Source organism: Mastigoproctus giganteus, chromosome 14 (genome assembly GCF_048544385.1).
Source record: "Mastigoproctus giganteus isolate SK-2022 chromosome 14, ASM4854438v1, whole genome shotgun sequence".
NCBI lineage: Eukaryota > Metazoa > Arthropoda > Arachnida > Uropygi > Thelyphonidae > Mastigoproctus > Mastigoproctus giganteus.
The window spans coordinates 824,096-845,133 of record NC_143588.1 but is presented as its reverse complement, the minus strand read 5'-3'; the positions used below and the strand labels follow the sequence as shown (position 1 = coordinate 845,133).

Here is a 21,038-nt window from a genome sequence, read left to right as displayed (position 1 = left end):
GCATTATACACCTCAGTCAGATCACCTCGCAGGTGCCTAGTCTCCAGACACTGTAATTTGCGTAACTTAAGCCTTTCTTCGTAAGAGCAACTATTTTTTCCATTCACTAATCTTGTTGCCCTTCTCTTCTCGTTCAGCAGCTCTTCCTAAAATGAGGCTTCCAGACCTATATACAGTACTCAAGGTGTGGCCTGATCATTGCCTTATACAAGGAGATAATCACCTTCTTATCCCTGCTAGAAAAATTACTGTATATTATTGACAAGTCACCATGAGCTACTCTTGCAGACTGCCTGCACAGCTCAGAAAATTTCATATCTGACTGCACAATTATCCCCAGGTCCTTTTCATTCTCTATCACCCTAAGTGTAGTACCATACAGTTCATACGTTACTCTGGGGTTACTGTTTCCCATATGCAGTACTTTACATTTGTCAATGTTAAACTTCAGTTGCCACCTCTCAGCCCATCTGCTCAACCTTTCTGGATCCTGTTCAGTAGCGTACTGTCATTAGTGTCATTAACAACTCTGCCAACCTTTATATCGTTTGCAAACTTAGACATTAAGCCTGATATACCTTCAACAATATCATTAATAAATACAAAAAATAACAATGGACCCAACACTGAACACTGGGGGACGCCACTAATAACATTAGTCCACAAAGAGCAATGTCTATTTATTACCACTCTGTCTTCTCGCACTCAACCAACCCTTTATCCAAAGCAGGGATTTCCCTCCATTGCCACACTGCTCCAATTTGGCCGCAGTCTTCCATGTACAACAGTATCGAAAGCCCTTGCAAGACCCAAACATATGATATCAAAGTTATTTCATGCATCCAGTTCCTTTGTGACCACATCATAGTATCCAATCAAATTGGTCAGACAAGACTTTCACTTAACAAAACCATGCTGTGTCCCAGCTATAACTGAAATCTTGTCTAGATGATCCTGCAGTGCTTCATTAACCAATGTGTCCATTAATTTCCCTGGAACAGAAGCTAAACTAACAGGTGTGTAATTACTTGTGTTGGCGCCTTTGTGAATTGGGGTCACATTTGCAGATCTCCAGTCGATGGGTACCTATCCTGAGTCCAAGGAAGAATAATCTTACCAACATATGTTATAATTATGGCTAAGGGTTTGCTTACTTCCTTTTCTATAGCCATAGCAGCTAATGCGCCAATAAACATCCATACCACACACACACACACACTTCCTTTTCTGCCTCCTTTAATATAACTGGATAGATTTCATCACCCAGGTGCCTTTCTTATGTTTACCTTCAACAGTTTCTGCTCCATTTTGCTCTCAGTTATTACAAAATCATTTAGCTCACTGCCAGAGTTGAGCTAAATGATTCACCTCTAACATTCCCCTTCCTGAATAACTCCTTGTGTGTAAATGTAGATGCAAAATACTCATTCAGTTTGCTCGCTACCTGAGCAGGATCATCAACAGTTGAACCATCGATATCAAGTGGACCAATCTGATTCACCCCTTCCTTCTAGAATTTACATAAGTAAAGAACTCTTTGCTGTTTTTCTTTGTATCCTTTGCCAAAGATTTCTTGTAATCTGCTTTTGCCTGCCCAACGTCCTTTACGACTTGGTTACAGACCAGCTTATATCTATCATAGGTTTCTGTGTCATCTGTTAATTTATATGTATCCCTTGCATTTTTCTTCTCTGCCATGTGTCTCGTTAGTTCATCTGACATCCATTTAGGCTTAAACCCTAAACAGTATTTCTTAGTTGGTATGAAAAGCCCATAGCTTCCAAGATTAATTCTTTGAATGCTTTCCATTTAGAATTTGCTGTTGGTAACATCAAATGGTCCCACTGTATAGAATTTAAAAACTGTCTCAGACCACTATTAGTTACCTCCTTTATCTGTAGGTTCTTATGCATGAAGAATCACTACTGATAATCAGATCAAGAATATTATTCCCTCTAGTTGCCTCCCAAACATGCTGCTGTAGAAAACAATAATCCAATAAATCCAAGAAAGCTTTGCTGGTGTGTGAATCATTAATCCACAAGTTCCAGTCAATATCTGGGAAATTAAAATCTCCCGTTATTAAGACAATGGGATTTACTGGTTGTTGTTATTTTCTTGTTGTTATTTGGTTTTTAGGAGCATTAGCAACTAAGGCCATATTGCTCTGGGGATATGCAGTGGTCATTCCCTGACCTTTCTGCATTCTCTATTGCAGAAAGGTCAAGAAGCTTGTGTTACACATTGCAGCTCCTGGCAACGAAGCGCCCTGATTTACAGGCCCACTCTATTTCTGTGTACAGTTGTTCGTTATACTCATCTGACTCATTAGGTCAGTGTTTGTCACACCAAACTGACTCAACAGTGAACTGTCCACCCATATCAACTGGCTGCACTTCCTAATCAGATTAAGAGTTTTGTCTTTCTTAACTAATAGCATAACCCTTCCTCCTTTCCTATCCTGTACACATTGTACTCTTCTTGTTTGTTTGTTATTTGGTTTTTAGGAGCATTAGCAACTAAGGCCATATTGCTCCGTGAATATGCGGTGGTCATTCCCTGACCTTTCCGCATCCTCCGTATTTGGTGGTGGCGGGCTCGAACCCTGGTCTAATCAAGAAGCGTGTGCTACGCACTACTGCTCTTTCCCACCTAGCTACGGAGGCGTCCATTGTACTCTTCAAATTCCAATTCTACATTCCTTATATCTGTGTGACACCAAGTCTCTTATATCCCAACAATATCTGCCTTTGGGGTTTTGACCAACATCTCAAATTCTTCAAATTTATTTACCAAACTCCTAGCATTGTTGTACATGCAAGTATACATGCAGTGCCTCCAATCTGATTACCTTTTTTTCTTCCTTGTATCGGTGCCTCTGTAGCCAGGTGGGAAGGAGCAGCAGTGCGTAGCACACGCTTCTTGATTAGACCGGGGTTCGAGCCCGTCACCACCAAATACAGAGGATGCAGAAAGGTCAGGGAATGACCACCGTATATCCCGGAGCAATATGGCCTTAGTTGCTAATGCTCCTAAAAACCAAAAATAACAATAATAACAATCTTCCTTGTATTCACATACATGAAAAATTCCTTGCCCCCAGTCTTTGCTGTCTTAGCTAATGATTTCTCACATGCAGACTTCGTCTCCCTGAACTTATTTGTGGTACTATTACAGATCAACTTGTACCTGTTTTAGGCTTCATCACTCTATAGTTGGCATTAAAGACCTTATGAGTAAGAGATCTGTAGTTTTACTTAACAAGGTACGGTAAATGCTGAAAAAAAATTGCGAGTTAGGGTTAAATTTGAAAGTGTCTGCAATTCTGCCCAGACACAATAGGAGGGAGTATATGACAGACTAATAGATTAACAGTAGGCAGAAAATGATCCTTGTACTTCTATTGGAATGCTGCTCATTCCAATAGAAGCAGCCTGGAGAGCAAGGTGCTATGGATTTCCAGGACTGCTGGAAGTCATCATGGAATGAGCAAATACATAGATTGTGTTAGGATAACTAAGAATAAGAACAAGTGCATGTATACTTGCATGTACACCAATGCTAGAAGTATAGTAAATAAATTTGAAGTACTGATCACGACAATAAAGGCAGATATTGTTGTGAGATATCAGAGACATGGTGGCAGCGTGCTACTGCAATCTTCCATCCCTTGTGGTGGAGGTTGATAGCCTAAATAAGTTTAAGGCTCAGCTGGACAGGTATTTTGAACGAACAGAGGGGTGAAGTGGAAGTGGGTTGTTTTTTTTTTTTTTTTTTTTGGCTGATGCTGCATAAGCTTGCTTTCTTGCATCAAATGCCTCTGCTAATGCTAATGCAACAGGATCTAGATAATTTGGGCAGATGGGCTAAGAAGTGGCAACTGAAGTTTAACCTTGACAAATGCAAAGTACTGCATATGGGTAGAAGTAACCCCAGAGAAATGTACCAACTGTGTGGTACTACACTTAAGGTGGTAGAAAATGAAAAAGACCTGGGAGTAATTGTGCAGTCAGATATGAAGTTTTCTGAGCAATGCAGACAGGCTGCCAAGCCTGGTCATGGGGTTTTGTTAATGATATATAGGAATTTTGCTTGTAGGGAAAAGGACGCAGTTGTCCCTCTGCATAAATCAATGGTCAGGCCATGCCTTGAGTACTGGGTACAGATCTGGAGGCCTCATTTTAGGAAGGATGTAGCTTTGCTCAAGCGTGTACAGAGAAGGGCAACAAGATTGGTGATGGGAATGAAGGGATCCTCTTACCAAGAGAGGCTTAAGTTCTGCAAATTGCAGTGGCTGGAGACTAGGCACCTGTGAGGTGATCTGATTGAGGTGTATAAGGCCTTGAATGGGTTGAGCACGCTGAATCCTGATGGGATTCTTCCACTTGTTCAGATTATGAACCTAAGGGACATAAATTCAAATTGAGGAAAGACAGATGTAGAATAGATGTGCAGAAATTTGCCTTTAGCCAGTGGGTGTTAATTGCTGGAACAAACTTCCATCTGTCATTGTGGAAGTTGATAGGTTAAATAAATTTAAGAAGGAACTGGACAAACATTTGGAGGGAATTGTTTTGTAAATTTTTTTTTTTTTTTTTTTTTTTGGCTGATGCTGCATGAGCTCATACACTTGCTTTCTTGCATCACACTGCAATACAAAGGCTACTTATGGTGAAGTGTCTGTGCAATATTTTTGAATTTAGTTTGCCAATCATTATGTACAAATAAAAGCATTGTTCTACTGTATTATAGAATTATAGTTTTATAGCTCCATATGCGGCCATTCCCAAAAATTTGTTGAGACCATGTTATTTTTTTAAAATAAAAATTTGTTTCCATTATTTTCTGATCTTAAAGGTAGAAACTCACTATCACAGGATGTGAATTTTTGCAATGTTTAGGGAAAACTGTGAAATCGGTCATAGGAGATTATTATCACATCATGTAACAGGCGCCTCCGTAGCCAGGTGGGAAGGAGCAGCAGTGCGTAGCACACGCTTCTTGATTAGACCGGGGTTCGAGCCCGTCACCACCAAATACGGAGGATGCGGAAAGGTCAGCGAATGACCACTGCATATCCCCGGACCAATATGGCCTTAGTTGCTAATGCTCCAAATAACAATAACAGCAGATCACATCATGTAACTCTTATTGTTCTCTTTGGGGAAAGCAAAAGAAAAATTGCCACAGTTCGCCCTCTTCATACTGTATTTTGATGAAGATTTAGGTTTTAGTACAGTTTTAGGTTCAGTACAGTTGTAGAAGGTTTAGGTTTCAGTTTTTTGAAGAGTGTTAGTGTCAGTACAGTTAGAAAAATAGTGATCGTTGTGTGTGACACCATTTGGCATAAGTTGGGACCCATTGCAATGCCAGAACCAAGTGAAGAGCTTTGGAAAAAGTGAGCAGCTAAATATAAGGAACTGTGGAATTTCATAAACTGCATTGCAGCCATAGATGGAAAACATAAATATTCAGTCCCCTATTAGTAATGGCCATATGATGCAAGAAAGCCTAATATGCTTCACCAGCCGAAAAAAAAAAATTTAAATAATAATATTAAATAAAATAAATAAATAATAAAAGAAAAGGAAATAGGCAACAATGCATTTCTCTGGCTGGATAATCCTGCTGGGCTTTGAATTTCCCCAAACTGTCAGCCTCAACTCTTTTTTTTTTTTTTTTTTTTTTTTTTACCGTATGATGTGAGCAATACACGAAGGAACCAGTTTTTCATGCTTCCTTCGTATACCATTGCAGTGAGGTCCAACCAGACAGTACGGCACCATCGTAATATCCAAGCCAGAAGCGGGATTCGAACCCACAACCTTTGGGTTGCCAAGTAGGCACTTTACCCACCTGGCTAGTCCAGTCGGCTGTCTCAACCCATGCAGGTAACTTATTCCAGTAATTTTTAACTCTCTGGCTAAAATAAAACTTCCTGCAATCCAGTCTAAACGTTTCTCCCTGTTACTTGAATTTATGCTCCCTAGTTCTAGAATCATTTGTAACCGTGAAAATTTCCCCCTCATTCATTTTACTATTGTGTCTCAGAGCCTTAAATACCTCAATCAATTCACCTCTCAGGTGCCTAGTTTCCAAACTGTGCAACCCACATATTTGAAGTCTTTCCTCATAAGATGTCCTTTTGCTGATCTCATCAGGTGAGTTGCCCATATCTGGACCCTTTCAAGAAGCTATATATATTTTTTTTTTTTTAAGTGCAGTCTCCATACTTCAACACAGTATTCCAAGTAGGGTCTAACAATAGTCTTATATAAGGGAATTATGACGTCCTTATCTCTACTGGAAGATGTTCAATAATTCATTGATAGGACACCGTGGGCTTTCCTTGCAACCTGTCTACAATGCTCGGAGAACTTCATATCTGACCATATAATAAAACTCCCAAATATTTCTTCCACTACTGACTTTAGTTCAACTCCATCGAGTGTATAAGTTGTTTTGGGGTTACTTTTCCCCAGGTATAAGACCTTGCACTTTGCTCTTCATCAATGTCATTTAAGAAAAACAAAAACAACAGGGGTCCCAAAACTGATCCTTGGAGAACCCCATTTCATGCATTAACCCTATTTGAGGGATAACCATTTATCACAACCCTCTGCCTCCTTCTGTGTAGCCATCCTGCTATCCATCTTGAAATCCACCCTTGATCATTGCCTCCATGATTTTCCCTACTACTGAAGTTAGACTGACCAGTTGGTAATTTCCCACTGCACTCTTAGAACTGTATGTATTGATGATACATTGGCACTTTTCCAATCCAACGGAATATTTCCTGAGGTCAGTGATGCTCTCATAATTAGCCTTAAGGGTTCAATGCATTCACTTGCCACCTCCCTTAAAATTTAGGGTATATGCCATCACCCCTAGGAGCCTTACTTGCCTGTAGGTTCAAAATTTTTTCATTAAATAATCATGTGAAATTTCAATATCATTAATAACATATTTTTCATCTTCACTCCCATAATTTCTCATTGACATAAAGCGTTTTTCTTCTGTAAATATCGATGCAAAGTAACTATTGAGTTCATCATCTTAGGTATCTAATACTATCCCAAGTCCATTACATAAGGGTCTGATCTGGTTTGTCCTCTTAATTAATGCACGTCCAACCTTTCACAATTATAAGGAAGCTCATTTTATTGTGTGTTAGCACTTGTAGATCTTGAATATAAATTTATTGCAATTCATGTAGGTTCATATGCCAGATATAGTGATAGAAATGTTTTTTTCAAACTCAAACTTTGGTTAAAAAAAAAACCCTTAGTCCAGTCAACTCGATGTTCCTACTGCTACTCCCTTATTTGAAAATGGTGAGCAACAGCCACATGTTATTATAGGAGATGAAGCATTTCCATTAATTAAAAACATATTTGGCTCTATAGCCGACATCATTCAGGAGGAGCAAGGCTAAGAAAATATTCATATATCGATTGTTCAGAGCTAGACAAGTAGTAGAAAATGCTTTTGGCATTCTAGCTGCTTGATGGAGAGTATTTTGAATGCCTTTATAGATACAGCCCCAAACAGTTGACAAAGTGGTGCTTGCTGTGAACAATGATATGCAAGGAAAGTGAAATGCCTGCTGAAATAGAACCTTTACCACCTAATTCCGCCCCACAGAATTTACATTTTCCTGCATATGAATTTAAAGACTATTTTGTATCTCCTGCTGGTTTGATACCATGGCAGCAAGCAATAGTTTGTTGTGGAAGAATACAAAATTAAACACAAAAACCATGTAGCTAAATTTTTTTTTTTACATTTTACAACACTAAATTCACTATAATTTCCTATTATAGTTCAAGAAAATATGTACAGTAAACCCCCGCTATTCGCGGTATCTGTATTCGCGGTTTCGCGTATTCGTGATCGCCGATTTAATATAAAATGAAACCTAAAAAAATGTGAATTTTAAAGCGCCGTGAATATTTTCCACCATAAAAAAACATGGGCGTGGCTAAAATTATCTTTCCCGGTCAAAACAGCGCTCAGTGGGTGGGGGAGAGGGGTGACAAAATCGCGAGCGTGAATGTTTCTCGCTAATCCTTGTTCAATGTGTGTTATGAGCTTGTTATGGAAGGTTTCGTCGTTTGCTTTTAATTTATATGCTTATAAATTGAATAAATTTATCAATTTATAAATTTAATTTTGTAAGCATATCAATTTATAAATTGATATGCTTACAAAAGTGATAAATCTACCGTTTTGCAGTGTAAAACAGACTTTTCGAGTGTGTTAACGGAAGAAAGTGACTTTATTGTGGACAAGTTCTTTCTAACCCCTACAAAAATATGACTACGAATAACAAGAGAAATGTGAAAATATCAAAGAAGGTGATGACATTAGCGAATAAAATTGAGTTATTAGATAAAATTTCTAATGGTGAAAGTGTCTCCTCAGTGGCAAAACATTATAAAATCAGAGTCAACGGTACGATCAATCAAAAAATCGGAAGAAAAAATCCCCCGTAGTGTCCGTGAAAACGCGCTAATTGCTTCAAAAATTTGCTCTGTAACTCGTGATGTTAAATTAGAAAAAATGGAAAAAGCTTAAATCTGTGGATAGAAGACCGAACTCAAAATAAAATTCCGTTAAATTCACTCATCATTCGTGAAAACGCAAAACTCCTTATCAACGCTTTAGCGAAACTGGTGATAGCACTGGCGGGATAGGTTTTTTAGCTAGCAAAGACGCTGGTTTGAAAGATTTGTTTGAAATTTCTAATAAATATTACATTTAATATTAAATTGTTTCTTATTTTCATTTCGATGCCATATGCTTGCATTTCACTATGTACTGTCTATGTACATAGTCATATTATGAAGGTACATATAATACATACGTAGACAAAATTTTAGACTAGTTTTTCTTATATATTTCATACTTTGGAACGGAACCCCTTTATTACTATGGGAGCCATAACTCAGTATTCGCGTTTTCGGTATTCGCGGCATTTCTCAGGAACGTAACCCCCGCGAATAGCGGGGGTTTACTGTATTTGTCATTCACTCTGCCTTGAAGATGTTTATTAATTAATTATAATCATACAGATGTATATAGCCAATATAAAAATAAACTCTTAAATTTACCTGTCATTTTGAAATCCCTATTTCTTGCCTCATATATTGATCTCAGTAATTTGGTAACTTAATATTATATAGCACTTCGTGCAATCACTTTTTCTATTAGCATTTCTTCCATTTTCCTCTGCTGATGCTATCACACCGCACGAAATTTCTGTTTGAACAGAAAGTGTGAATCTACCTGCAATGTCACACGACATCATATGAAGTGCAGTGAATGACATTGTATCTCCTGCAAATACAACTAAATGGGAAATATGACTCTCACAAATTTGACATATTTTCATGTGGGTTCATGTGATGTGATAATAGTGTGTTCTACTGTAACTTGTGTATGATTTCTTGAAAATGAAGCATTGAAATTTAAAGTTATTAGGAAATTTCTGGCTGATCCAGTAGATAATAATGAAATGCTAATGAAAATGTTTTTTTTTTTTAGGCAATTGCTTGTTTGTTAGAAGCTCAAAACCTAATTCTCTCAATCAAGATTACCCAGGTCAAGGAGAAAGAAACCTATTCCTTACCTTATGAAGTTATTATTGAAAAGTTGGATGGCAAGGTATGCATAATTTGCTATTTAGTACGTTGGTATTTTTTATTCCATGTTCTTATATTGTACAATTTTTAATTTTCATAATTTCATAATAAACTATTGTTAATTCTAATTTTCTTTATTTTTATTCAATAATTATATTAAATCTTGGTATTAATCTGAACATAGTGATCAAAAAATAATTCTGTGCCAGACATCATTTATGGAATCACTGAAATACAGTAGAACCCGGATAAGAATTTCCCGCATAAGAATTACCCTGTACTAGGTTTGGTTTCTTAAGTCACAATGTCAACTCTGCATGTTGTAATGTGTTATTTTCCTGCGTAAGAAGTTTCCCGGGTAAAAAGTTTTCTCGCATAAAAATTTTGTGATAAAGAATGCACAGTGTATTATTATATGACATTTTCCCACTTAATACATTTTTTTAAATATAGATATTATTTATTTTTAATATTAAACAATATAAACATTTGATAATCAAACAAGTTAGCAACAAGCATCGTTTTAATTCATAGTAAAGCACCGAATTATATTCTTGTAGTTTATATTTTGGATGCCTTCAAAATGAGTTGCCCTGATATTGCACTACCTCCAATAAGTAACGCTTCACCAATGGAGAAGAGTAATGTTACTTATTCTCGGTGGCAGTGGGTGGTCGTATCCGCTGCGAATTCTTTGACGAAGTAATAGTAGTAATAGAGGACGCATGTGATGCAAGAAAGCAAGCTTTATGTATCATCAGCTAAAAAAAAAAACTATTTTACACATCCATTCCCTCAAAATGTTTGTCCAGTTTCTCCTTGAATTTATTTAAGCTATTAACTTCCACAACAACAGATGGGTGTTTGTTCCAGCAATCAACTACCTGCTGGCTAAAGGCAAATTTCCACACATCCTATTTATAACTGTCTTTACTCAATTTCAGATTAGACCGGGGTTCGAGCCCGTCACCATTAAATATGGAGGATGCAGAAAGGTCAGGGAATGACCACCGCATATTCCCGGAGCAATATGGCATTAGTTGCTAATGCTCCAAAAAACCAAAAATAACAACTCAGTTTCAGTTTATGCTCCCTCAGGTTTGTAATCTGAGCAAGAGGAAGAATCCCATTAGAATTGAGCCTACCAAACCCATTCAAAGCCTTATACACCTCAGTCAGATTACCTCGCAGGTGCCTAGTCTCCAGATGCGGAAATGTGCAGAAATTAAGTGTTTCTTGGTAAGAGGACCCCCCTTCGTTCCCCTCACCAATCTTGTTGCCCTTCTCTGTACTCACTCAAGCAACTCTACATCCTTCCTAAAATTAGGCCTCCAGACCTGTATGCAGTACTCAAGGCATGGCCTGACCATTGCCTTATACAAAGGGATAATCACCTCCTTGTCTCTGCTAGCAAAATTCTTGTATTGCCTATTCGAGAATCCATTGTCGAAACATTGCTTATTCGAGGTAGTTCAATATCAGGGCAACTTATTGTGAAGGCATTCACAATATAAAATATAACAGAAACGATGCCATTTCACTTACTTCGGTGGTATACTATGCATTAACTTGTTTGAATAGTGAACTTTCTGTAGTGTGAGGCTTTCAGTACTAAAACGTTTTTAGTAGAAACATTTTGATATTATGAAAGTGACATATTACAATTTTTTTCATCGATATCCATAATCGGTACGTAGAACATGTTAAGCGTTAAGTTCTCATGATTGTGAACAGTTCTGAATTACTTAGTGATTGTTGCTCTGTCTTATTGTAATTGTGACCTTTTAAGGTATGTTTAAAGGAGCTTATTCTTCCAACTTGGTAATCAGTTTAATGAACAGAATGTTAAGCAATTAGAAATCCTCAGTTTAAAAATGTTTCCCATAGACAGAGTAAAATATTTATAAATTCTGAAATATTACTTAAAAATGATTTTTACCTTATGTATGTGTATCTTTTCATTTTCATTTGTGTAGTTAATATTTCATACCTTTAGGTCATTTTCCCTTCTAAGAAATTTTCCCACGTAAGAATTTCTAAACCTTCAGTCCCTTGGAAAACTTCTTATATGGGTTCTACTGTAGTTTTTTATTATTTTTAATCACTTTTGACTTGTTCTATTTGTCATTTAAAATTTATGATGTAGGTTACTGCCCATTGTTATTCAGAATAGATTTTAATCGCAATGCAATTCCATACTCATCAACACTGGAATTCTATGCATTAATTTTTTTGACCTAAATAATTGTTGGGTACATATAAAAGCAGAGATAAGAGTTTTTTTTTTTAAGATAAAAACCTTAAATATGGCTCAAACAAAAGAAATGTAGACTTAATGGAAATTCTTGAGCATGCACACCTGATGAGTGCAGTTTCCCAAATATTCTGGCTAAATGTAAGTTGTAAAAGCAACATAGACCTACCGTATTTCCCCATGTATAAGATGCACCTTAATTTTGGGGCCCGAAATTTGAAAAAAATGTATTACATAAAGTTATTGAACTCAAGTTTTATTCATCATAAAATTCATACAGCTCCTCATCACTGTCAAAACTCCCATCCATTAGCTTGTCCTCATCTGTGTCTGATGACGAATCACTGTCTTCATATATTGCCTCATCCTCAGTTCCATCTATGGCATTTGAAATGCCACACTTCTTAAATGACTAAATGACTTGACAATGATCTCAATCTTGATATTATCCCAGAATCTTTTCACCCAGTTACAAACTTCTCCTATAGTTGGTTTCTTCACTCTTCCTGCTGGTGTCAAATTGTCCCCAGAAGACTTCATCCATTGGTTCCATTCGTCTCTCATGGCAGCTTTGACGGGTTTGTTAATGCTGACATCAAGTGGTTGGAGCTGGGATGTCAAGCCTCCAGGTATGACGGCAAGTTTTGTTTTTTGCTCTGCAGCAATCTTCTTTGTGTTTTTTGTTGTGTGTGTCCTGAACTGATCAAGCACCAATAGGGTAGGTTTGCGTAAGAGCCCACCTGGTCCCCTGCTCCAAACTTTCTCAAACCAGATCTTCATCCCATCCTGATCCATCCAACTCTTGTCATGAACGTGGACAATCACTCCTCAAGGAATGTCTTCTTTTGGCATTGTTTTGTGTTCGAAAATCAGCATAGGCAGCAGCTTGGTTCCGTTGGCACAACAAGCTAGAACAACTGTATAATGGCTCTTTTCATGTCCACTTGTCTTCACAGTTACAGTTTTCACCCCCTTCTTATCAACAGTTCTGTTACTTGGGACATCAAATTGAAGGGGGACTTCGTCCATATTTGCAATCTGTCCCAACTCAACCTGATGTGTCTTCCGACACTGAATGACAAAACGATGAAATTCAAGGACCTTCTGCTCATAGCTTTCAGGCATCTTTTGGGCAAGTCTGGTGTGTGTACGCATGCTTAGTCCATTCTGTTTCATGAACCTGAAGCACCAATTGTGTCCTCCTTTGAAATCAATAACTTCTTTTTCATCAGCAATTCTTCTTGCCTCATGCTGAACCATCTTTGTGGACACAGGAATTCCAATTGCCCTTTTGCTCTTCAATCCATATCTTCAATTCCCTCTCTAAATCAGGCCATTTTGCTGACTTGCCTCTCGTGGCCTTCTTCTGCTGTGGCGTTTTCAGTAGGGTTTCTTCTTCTTCCCATAGCCAGTCTCAGATTGTTTTCTCAGTTGGAGGAGGACCAAACTTACACAGCACGATTTCCATTCACTTTTGCAAACTGGATCACTTTTAACTTGAATTCAGCACTGTACGAAAATCTTTTCTGAGCAGAATGTGGCAAAACGTAACCTAATATACTGGTAACAAGTGCGAAACAATTAGTGCAAAAAAGCGGGAAATGCAAGTAAAAAAAATCTACAACCACTGTATAAGACGCACCCAGTTTTTAGACCCCAAATTTTTCGAAAAAAGGCACGTCTTATACATGGGGAAATACAGTATATGGAAATTCTTATCTTATACATGCACACCTGATGAGTGCAGTTTCCCAAAAGGTCCAGCTAAATGTCAGTTACTGGTAGGAGCCACCACATATACATGTTTCCATGGAGTTTCTTTATGGTAATTAATATAAAAAAAAATGAGCAGTAATAAAAGTATCTTAAAACCACCTTTCCAAAGATTAGTTCTAAAGTCAGCATGATGTGTTAATCCATTCACTGTAGTTCAAAAATGCATTTACATTCATATAGGATAATATAACTGCATAGCATTACTGAACCATAAAAGTGCTTATTTAAATGAAACAGCTTCATTCTGATAAAAATAAAGAAAATGTAGTATTTATTATTACCCAGGCCTGCAAATCAACTTGTAGGACAGGATTTCTTTTCTAATGTATTATCATCCCTAACTTTGCTATCATGATTTCAAGATTGACCTTCATGTTTTTGTATCACAATATGTTTAATTTCTTTGTAGAAAGATATATGTGGGAATTAACTAATTCTAATAAGAGATTAAACAATACTGCACTCCAAGTAAATTTTAAAGGCGAAATATGATTGAATTTATTGAAACAAGTACTGATTAAGTCATCAGATGGAGATATTGTGGGGATATTGGAGACCTTCTGTCAGTCAGACATGAAAGATGCAAAATTTGAATATGGGGATTTCAATGTGTACAGAAAGGACAGAAGAGGGGGATGTGGTTAGGCTCTTAATTAAGAAACATGAAATCTAAGGCAGTGTATCCAGTTGACATAGGTGGCCAGTGCAATCACTGTGTGTATGTGTGTTATAGGCATAACTGTGATGAGTATAACAAACAGTTATACAGAGAAATAGTGGGCCAGTAAATCAGAATGTCTTAAAATGGAGGATTGTAACTTTCCAGATATTAACTGGAACTTATGGGCGGGTCACTTACACACTAGCAAGACTTTTGTGGATTTATTGGATGACTGTTTTCTAGAGCAGCAACAAGAGGAAGCATTACTCTTGATCTGATTATCTGCAGGTAAAAGGCCCTCTGGGTGGCAGTGATCACAGTGAACAGGTGATGTGGAATTTACTTAAAGACAAACACTTCCACCTAAAAGTTTGGAACCACTGCATATGACAACAGTTTTTGTTAATTTTTTTTGAAATTAGCTACAACAGTGTAAGGTTTTTTTATTCAGCATCAAAAAAGTTCACAGGAAAAAATATTGAAATGATTAATATTAACAACTATATTGATTTTTAATCAAAATATCCTCCACAAGATTTATGACTACCTTATGCAGACATGACATTCTGTTGATTAATTTTATAATTGTGCCTTGACTAACATTATTCCAATTGATCTGCAAGGTTCCCCATAACTTTTATGAAGATGGACAGACTTGGCAGTCTAGATGATTTCATAAAAGCTCAATTGAGTTTGAGTCAAGTGTTGGGAGGGGCACAGCATAATTTGCAAAATTCTCTCCTGTTGTTTAGTTGCTAAAAAGATCCTGCACAGCTTAGAGCTGCGCTTTGGGTCATTGTCTTGTTGTAATATAAAATGTCTTCCAGAATGGGAAGTACCTACATCATGACATGAGGTGCAAAAGTCAAAGTCCAGAAGATATATTGCATTATGTTCAAGAATGTTTTTTATAGCCTTCTTTTCCTAAAATTCTTTCAATTCTGATGATGTCACCCACTCCAGAAAAAACAGAAGCAACCCTAAATTATGATGGAACCACTGCCAGGTTTTTAGTTCCATCATAATCTAGAATTGACTGTAGGCACTAAACAGTGTGGCACCATTTTTTCTTCAGTTGATTATTTCACATAAACTCTATGGTTAGATCAAAAAATTTCAAATTTGGATTCATCTGTACACATTATGTTTTTCCACTTTCCAAGTGTCCAATGTTGATGGCTCTTAGTCCAAGCCAGCCATTTCTTTCGATTTTCTGGTTTTAATAAGAGTTTTTCAACTGCTACGTGACCATGAAGTCCTAATTGTTTAAAACAAAGTTTTAGAGTGGATGTAGACACAGGAGCTTCTCTGTTCCTATTGAATTTAGCTTGGATTTCAGGGTGCAGTAAGTCTGATTGAATTTAGAAATCAGTGTTATGATCTTATCTTGAGCTTCTGTTATGTGTGACTTCTTGATTGTAGTTTGTCCTTTAAACTGCCAGTCTCCTTGAATCGTCAAATGGTAGTTATATTCCTTTAAATGTAATACCTAGATTTTGCCAATACTGCTCATGGAATAACTTTCTTTGTGCAGAGTTATAATAGCACTTATTTTTCAACACCCAGTTCCTGATTTTTTGCTTTGTTTATCACAAAACTTTTTACTCCTGATCACCGGGTAGGGTTTACTTACCACAGACCACCGGGTAGGGTTTCTTTACATCTATGAATTTTCCTGACAAATTTATGGTTTTTTCTTTTATTATCAGCTCTGCTAAGTAATTAATTGGTGGTAATAATGTACAAATGGTAAGAGAAATTTTAAAAGAAAGAAAAATTTATGTTGTCATATTTTTTATTGACTGTTTTTAGTAATTGGATATCCAGTTTTCTCTCTGATCGCTCACTGAGGGTGATGGTAGATGGCTCTCTGTCTTCTAACTTCTCCACTAATGCCGGTGTCCCCCAAGGTTCAGTTCTTTCCCCCACTCTTTTCCTCTTGTATATCAATGACCTTCTTCCATTGACTGGAAATCCTATCCATAGTTTTGCCGATGATAGCACATTGCATTCAACTTTCCATTTTGAGAAACCTTGTCCTGCTCAATCAGCTTCAACTTCTCGAAAATCTGCTGCCAATTCCTTAAATGCCGATCTTCAGGTAATTCTCCAGTGGGGCAAAGACAACTTAGTTGATTTCAACCCTTCTAAAACTCAGTCTTGTCTTATATCTCGCAAAAAGGATTCTTCTGCTCCTATGCTTATCTTTAGTGACACTCCGATTTCTAGGCAAAATGATATATCTCTTTTGGGGATTACCCTGACTTCTAATCTCTCTTGGCACAAGCACATTACAAATATTGCTTCCTCTGCATCTAAAAAACTTGGTTTTCTCTTTTGCTCTTGGTGTTACTTTTCTTCCAAACAGCTGCTCACTCTGTATAAATCGCAAATTCGCCCTGCCATGGAATATTGTTCCCACATCTGGGGTGGTGCCCCCAAAACCTCTCTCAGGCTTCTCGATTCCATTCAGAAGAGGGCAGTTAGGTTAATTAATGATTCATCTCTAACAGAGTCTCTCCACTCGCTTTCTCATAGACGCACTGTTTCTGCTGCATGCCTCTGCTACAGATACTTCCATGGGCACTGTTCTTCTGAATTGGCTTCTATAATTCCTGCTCTCTCTTTCAAAACAGTCCGAACACGTGCCACCACCAGCCAACATCCATTTACTGTCCAACTCCAAACCCACAGAACTAACTTTTCATCTTCCTCATTTATTCATTCAACTGCCGTTTTCTGGAACAACCTTCCTTCATACTCATTTCCTGAAAATTACAATCTACAGAAGTTCAAGTCCAATGTCAACAATTATCTTCTTTCGTCTTCTCAACCTCCAACCCAAGCACGGTACCAAGTACTATAGGTTCTAATACCTCTCGTGTTTGGGGTTCACATAAAAAAAAAAAAAGGGAAATTTTAAAAGAAAAAAAAATTTATGTTGTCATATTTTTTATTGAAAAAATAGAAATAAAAAAGGGTTTTAAAAATTTTAATATGATGGTTGTGTTTGCTTTCTTTTGCAAAGTAAACTGTTGATTACCAATTTTAATTTTGTTTGTGATTATATTTTATACTTACAATAAAATTTACCTTCCCATGGACCACTGGTGGTCTGCGGACCACAGGTTGAGAAACACTGCTCTAGAATCATCTACAATCTTCTATAAAGTTGAAACAATGCTCCCACTCTCTAGAATATTCTAGAACCATCTACAACTTTCTACTATATTAAGTAATCGTCTACACCTTTCTGGAATATTCTAGAAATTTCTTAAATATTTCTTATATATTATTTGAGTTTTTGATTTTTTATATGTAATTCAAAATGTTTTAATAAAAATTGTTAAACAAGTTGGTCCTATTTTAATAGAAACTCTGAAAATTAAGAAAAATGAAATGCAATTAAAAATTTAGGTGGGAATATAACAACTGTCAAGGGAAGGGCCTTTGTTTTTTTAAGTGTGACTACAGTGGGCTCGGACAGTTTTTAAATGCAATATGAGTCCATCTTATGATATTACTGAATTCTAAATGGGAATTCAATATGGGAAGCATTCAGGCACATAATTGCAGACGGCTAATAGGCTTTCATACCAATTAAGAAATACTGATCCAGGCTTTGAAAATTAAGAAAAATGAAATGTCAGTAATGAACATTAGGAACGTTACTAATGAACACTTTTTTTCAAGAAAAGGGTGAACAGAAAGTGGACATGGAAGAGCCCAAATGAATTAACAACTAATGAAATTGACTTCATCCTCACTAACAGAAGATATATTGTGAATGATGTTACCATCCTGAACAAGGTAAATGTTGGAAGTAATCACAGAATGGTAAGATGCACACTGGATATAAATGTAAGAAAAGAAAGGAAACAACTGACTTATACCAAGGTCTTTGAGATAAAAGAAGAGGAGAAAAGGCAGTATGCACTGGAACTTAAGAAAAAGTTTGAGCTTCTGCAGACCTTTCAGGACCAAGATGAGGAATACATCGATGAGGAATACAGCAACTTTCTGAAAGTGATGAAGCCCGAGAAACCTATAGGTAAAAAGAAATCCAAAGAAGAAAAAATTAGTTAAGAAACACTTGTCTGATGAACCGAAGATGACAGATGAAGAGCAAGATAAACACTGACAAGAACAAAATTGATTATACTGCAAAGCCATTAGAAAGACTGAGAGAGGACATAAGAAGATTTAACACAAGAAAAGTAGAACAAGCATTAAGCGAAAACAAAGGACTTAAATCAGCAGCCGTGAGCAGAAAGACAAATGATACTGAAACTGAAGAATAGTGATGATGTACTTATAAATAGCAGAAGACTACTACAAAGAAGGAGCGAGGAAATAATGCCGGCACTGGGGAAGATGGATCACAAATTAGCAACACATGCAGCATACTCGATATCCTTCCTGATGAGGTAGAGCATGCATTGAAGAAAATGAAGAATCAGAAAGCTCTGGATGAAGATGCAGTTACTGTAGAGTTGTTAAAATTGGGAGGAAGAGACACGATACAGAAACTGGCAAGACTTCACAAAATGCATTAGGAAAGGCCTGACGCCTAAGGAGTGGAATAATGCAATCATAATTTTGCTGCATAAGAAAGGAGATAAATCAGAAATTGGAAATTATAGACCAATTACCTTGTTGTCCCACATCTACAAGTTGTTCATAAGGGTCATTACTAACAGATTAGAAAGAATACTTCATGAGAATCAACCGAAAGGGCAAGCTGGCTTTAGGACAGGATTCTCAACTATGGATCCCCTTCATGTAATATTGCAGCCAATGGAAAAAGCAAATGAATATAAAACACTTATGCTTGGCATTTGTGGTTATAAAAAAACATTTGACTCCATACAGCATAAGGCAATGGCACTGGAAAGACAAGGCAATAAACACCCCCATACATTATGATTTTGAAGAAAATATAGACTATTAGACTAGAACTCCTCAAACGTTTTGTAGTTGCGACCCCTTAATGACATCCTTTATACTTCATCAATCCCCAACCATTTAATAAAAAAATAATAAAAATAACAACAATATTTTAAGGACTGTTTCCGAGTTTAATCACAGTGAAGAGGATGTGTTTCTTAATTTATATCAAAAAATGCAGGAAACATTTAATGAAGCTCTAAATGGGGCTATACATATATACTTGATGTATATATTATTTAAAGTTAAAATATTTCAAATATTTTTTTACTTATTTTAATTTAAAAATTTACTTTTGAGGTATCTTTTTTTTTTTTAAATTCTGTTTTTTCTGAATTCCTCTATAAAAATAAAACATTAAAATAAATTAACATATTCTTTATTGAATTTTATATATCATATTAAATATTATATTTATTGAACATCATTAATGCGAAGGATTTGGTTGATGGGTTTTAATAAGCTCTTTAATATTGGGTTTGAGTTTTAATCTTAACTCCCTACACCCTTCCAAATTTAGTCGGTTCCTCTCTTTTGTTAAAATTCCATTTATGTGACTAAAACTGGCTTTGACCATGTAATTGCCTGGAAGTGCAAGTAAAAATGGCTCAGCGGCTGCAGAAAGTTTGGGATATTTTGATGTCACTGATACCTTGATTATTAAATAAAGATTTAGCTTCTATGTCAACATGCATATCAATGAATTCATTCTTTAAGTAATCTGGTTCAACTCCATTTTCGATATTTATATCAAATGTCGTAATGATCCAATCAGGTACATTCATTTCCTCCAGGTCCTTGAAACTATTTTAGTCTTCCCTTAATTTTTCAAGATACTCTATGTATATATCCAAATGATCATCTGAAAGTTTTTTTTACCTCCTTCTTCTAATTGTTTTAAGTTTGAGAAATACTGAAAATCTGCATTCCCAAGGAAGATCTATATTCTATTAGGGTTCTAAGTCAAGATGACGTAGAACCCTAATAGAATTGTGCGGGCTTGAATGATGGTAACAGCTTTACATAGGAGTCGGTTCTGTACTTCATTAAATTTTGAATAGAGGTCTGCCAGATAGAACAGATGGTTCTTGCACTTTTTAAACTCTTCACATAGTGATGGATTTATGCTCGTAAGAAGCTCCACAGTTGAGTCATACAAATCGACAAGTCTTTGTAAACTATAACCTTTGGACAACCACCTTACTTTGGTATGCAAAAATTGGTTGAATGTTTCATCATTTTTTTCACATAACATGGCAAACAGACATGAATTAAGTGGATGCATTTTGATTTTATTAATTGATCTGATAAACACTTCTAAGCATCATGCAGCTTATCACTGAGTTTCTTTGCTACAAGATGGTGTCTGTGTAACACACAATGAACAGTGCGTACTTCGGGAACCTTTTCTTTGAGAATGGTGGCAAATCCTCTGTAATGGCCAACCATTGCTGGTGTATACCATCAGTAGCCACTGCAGTTATATTGCTGAGGGAAACAGTTTTTCTTAAAGTACTCTTCCAAACATTGTAAAATCGTCTCGCCTTTTCCATCAACTTTCATATACATATCAAATAAAAACTTGTCAACAATACATTTTTGGCTTTGGCTATAATACCTCACATAGGCCATTAGAATATTTGAACTGCCGAAAGTTGACTCATCAAGTTGGATAGAGAATTTGCAATTTTGCAGCTCAGACACCAAGGTTTTCTCCCCATCATCAGCCATCTCATCAATGCATTGTTTCACTGTA

The 21,038-nt window shown here is 36.6% G+C and overlaps 1 protein-coding gene across 1 annotated transcript in view; it reads left to right on the top strand.

The window, feature by feature from the left end:
- LOC150074942 (uncharacterized) overlaps positions 1-21,038 on the top strand; it is a 503,230-nt gene that overhangs the window by 40,154 nt on the left and 442,038 nt on the right. The window contains exon 3 of the mRNA XM_090388998.1: positions 9,547-9,666. Within this exon, the coding sequence (XP_090245124.1) occupies positions 9,547-9,666 (120 nt within the window). The remainder of the gene's footprint in view (positions 1-9,546; positions 9,667-21,038) is intronic.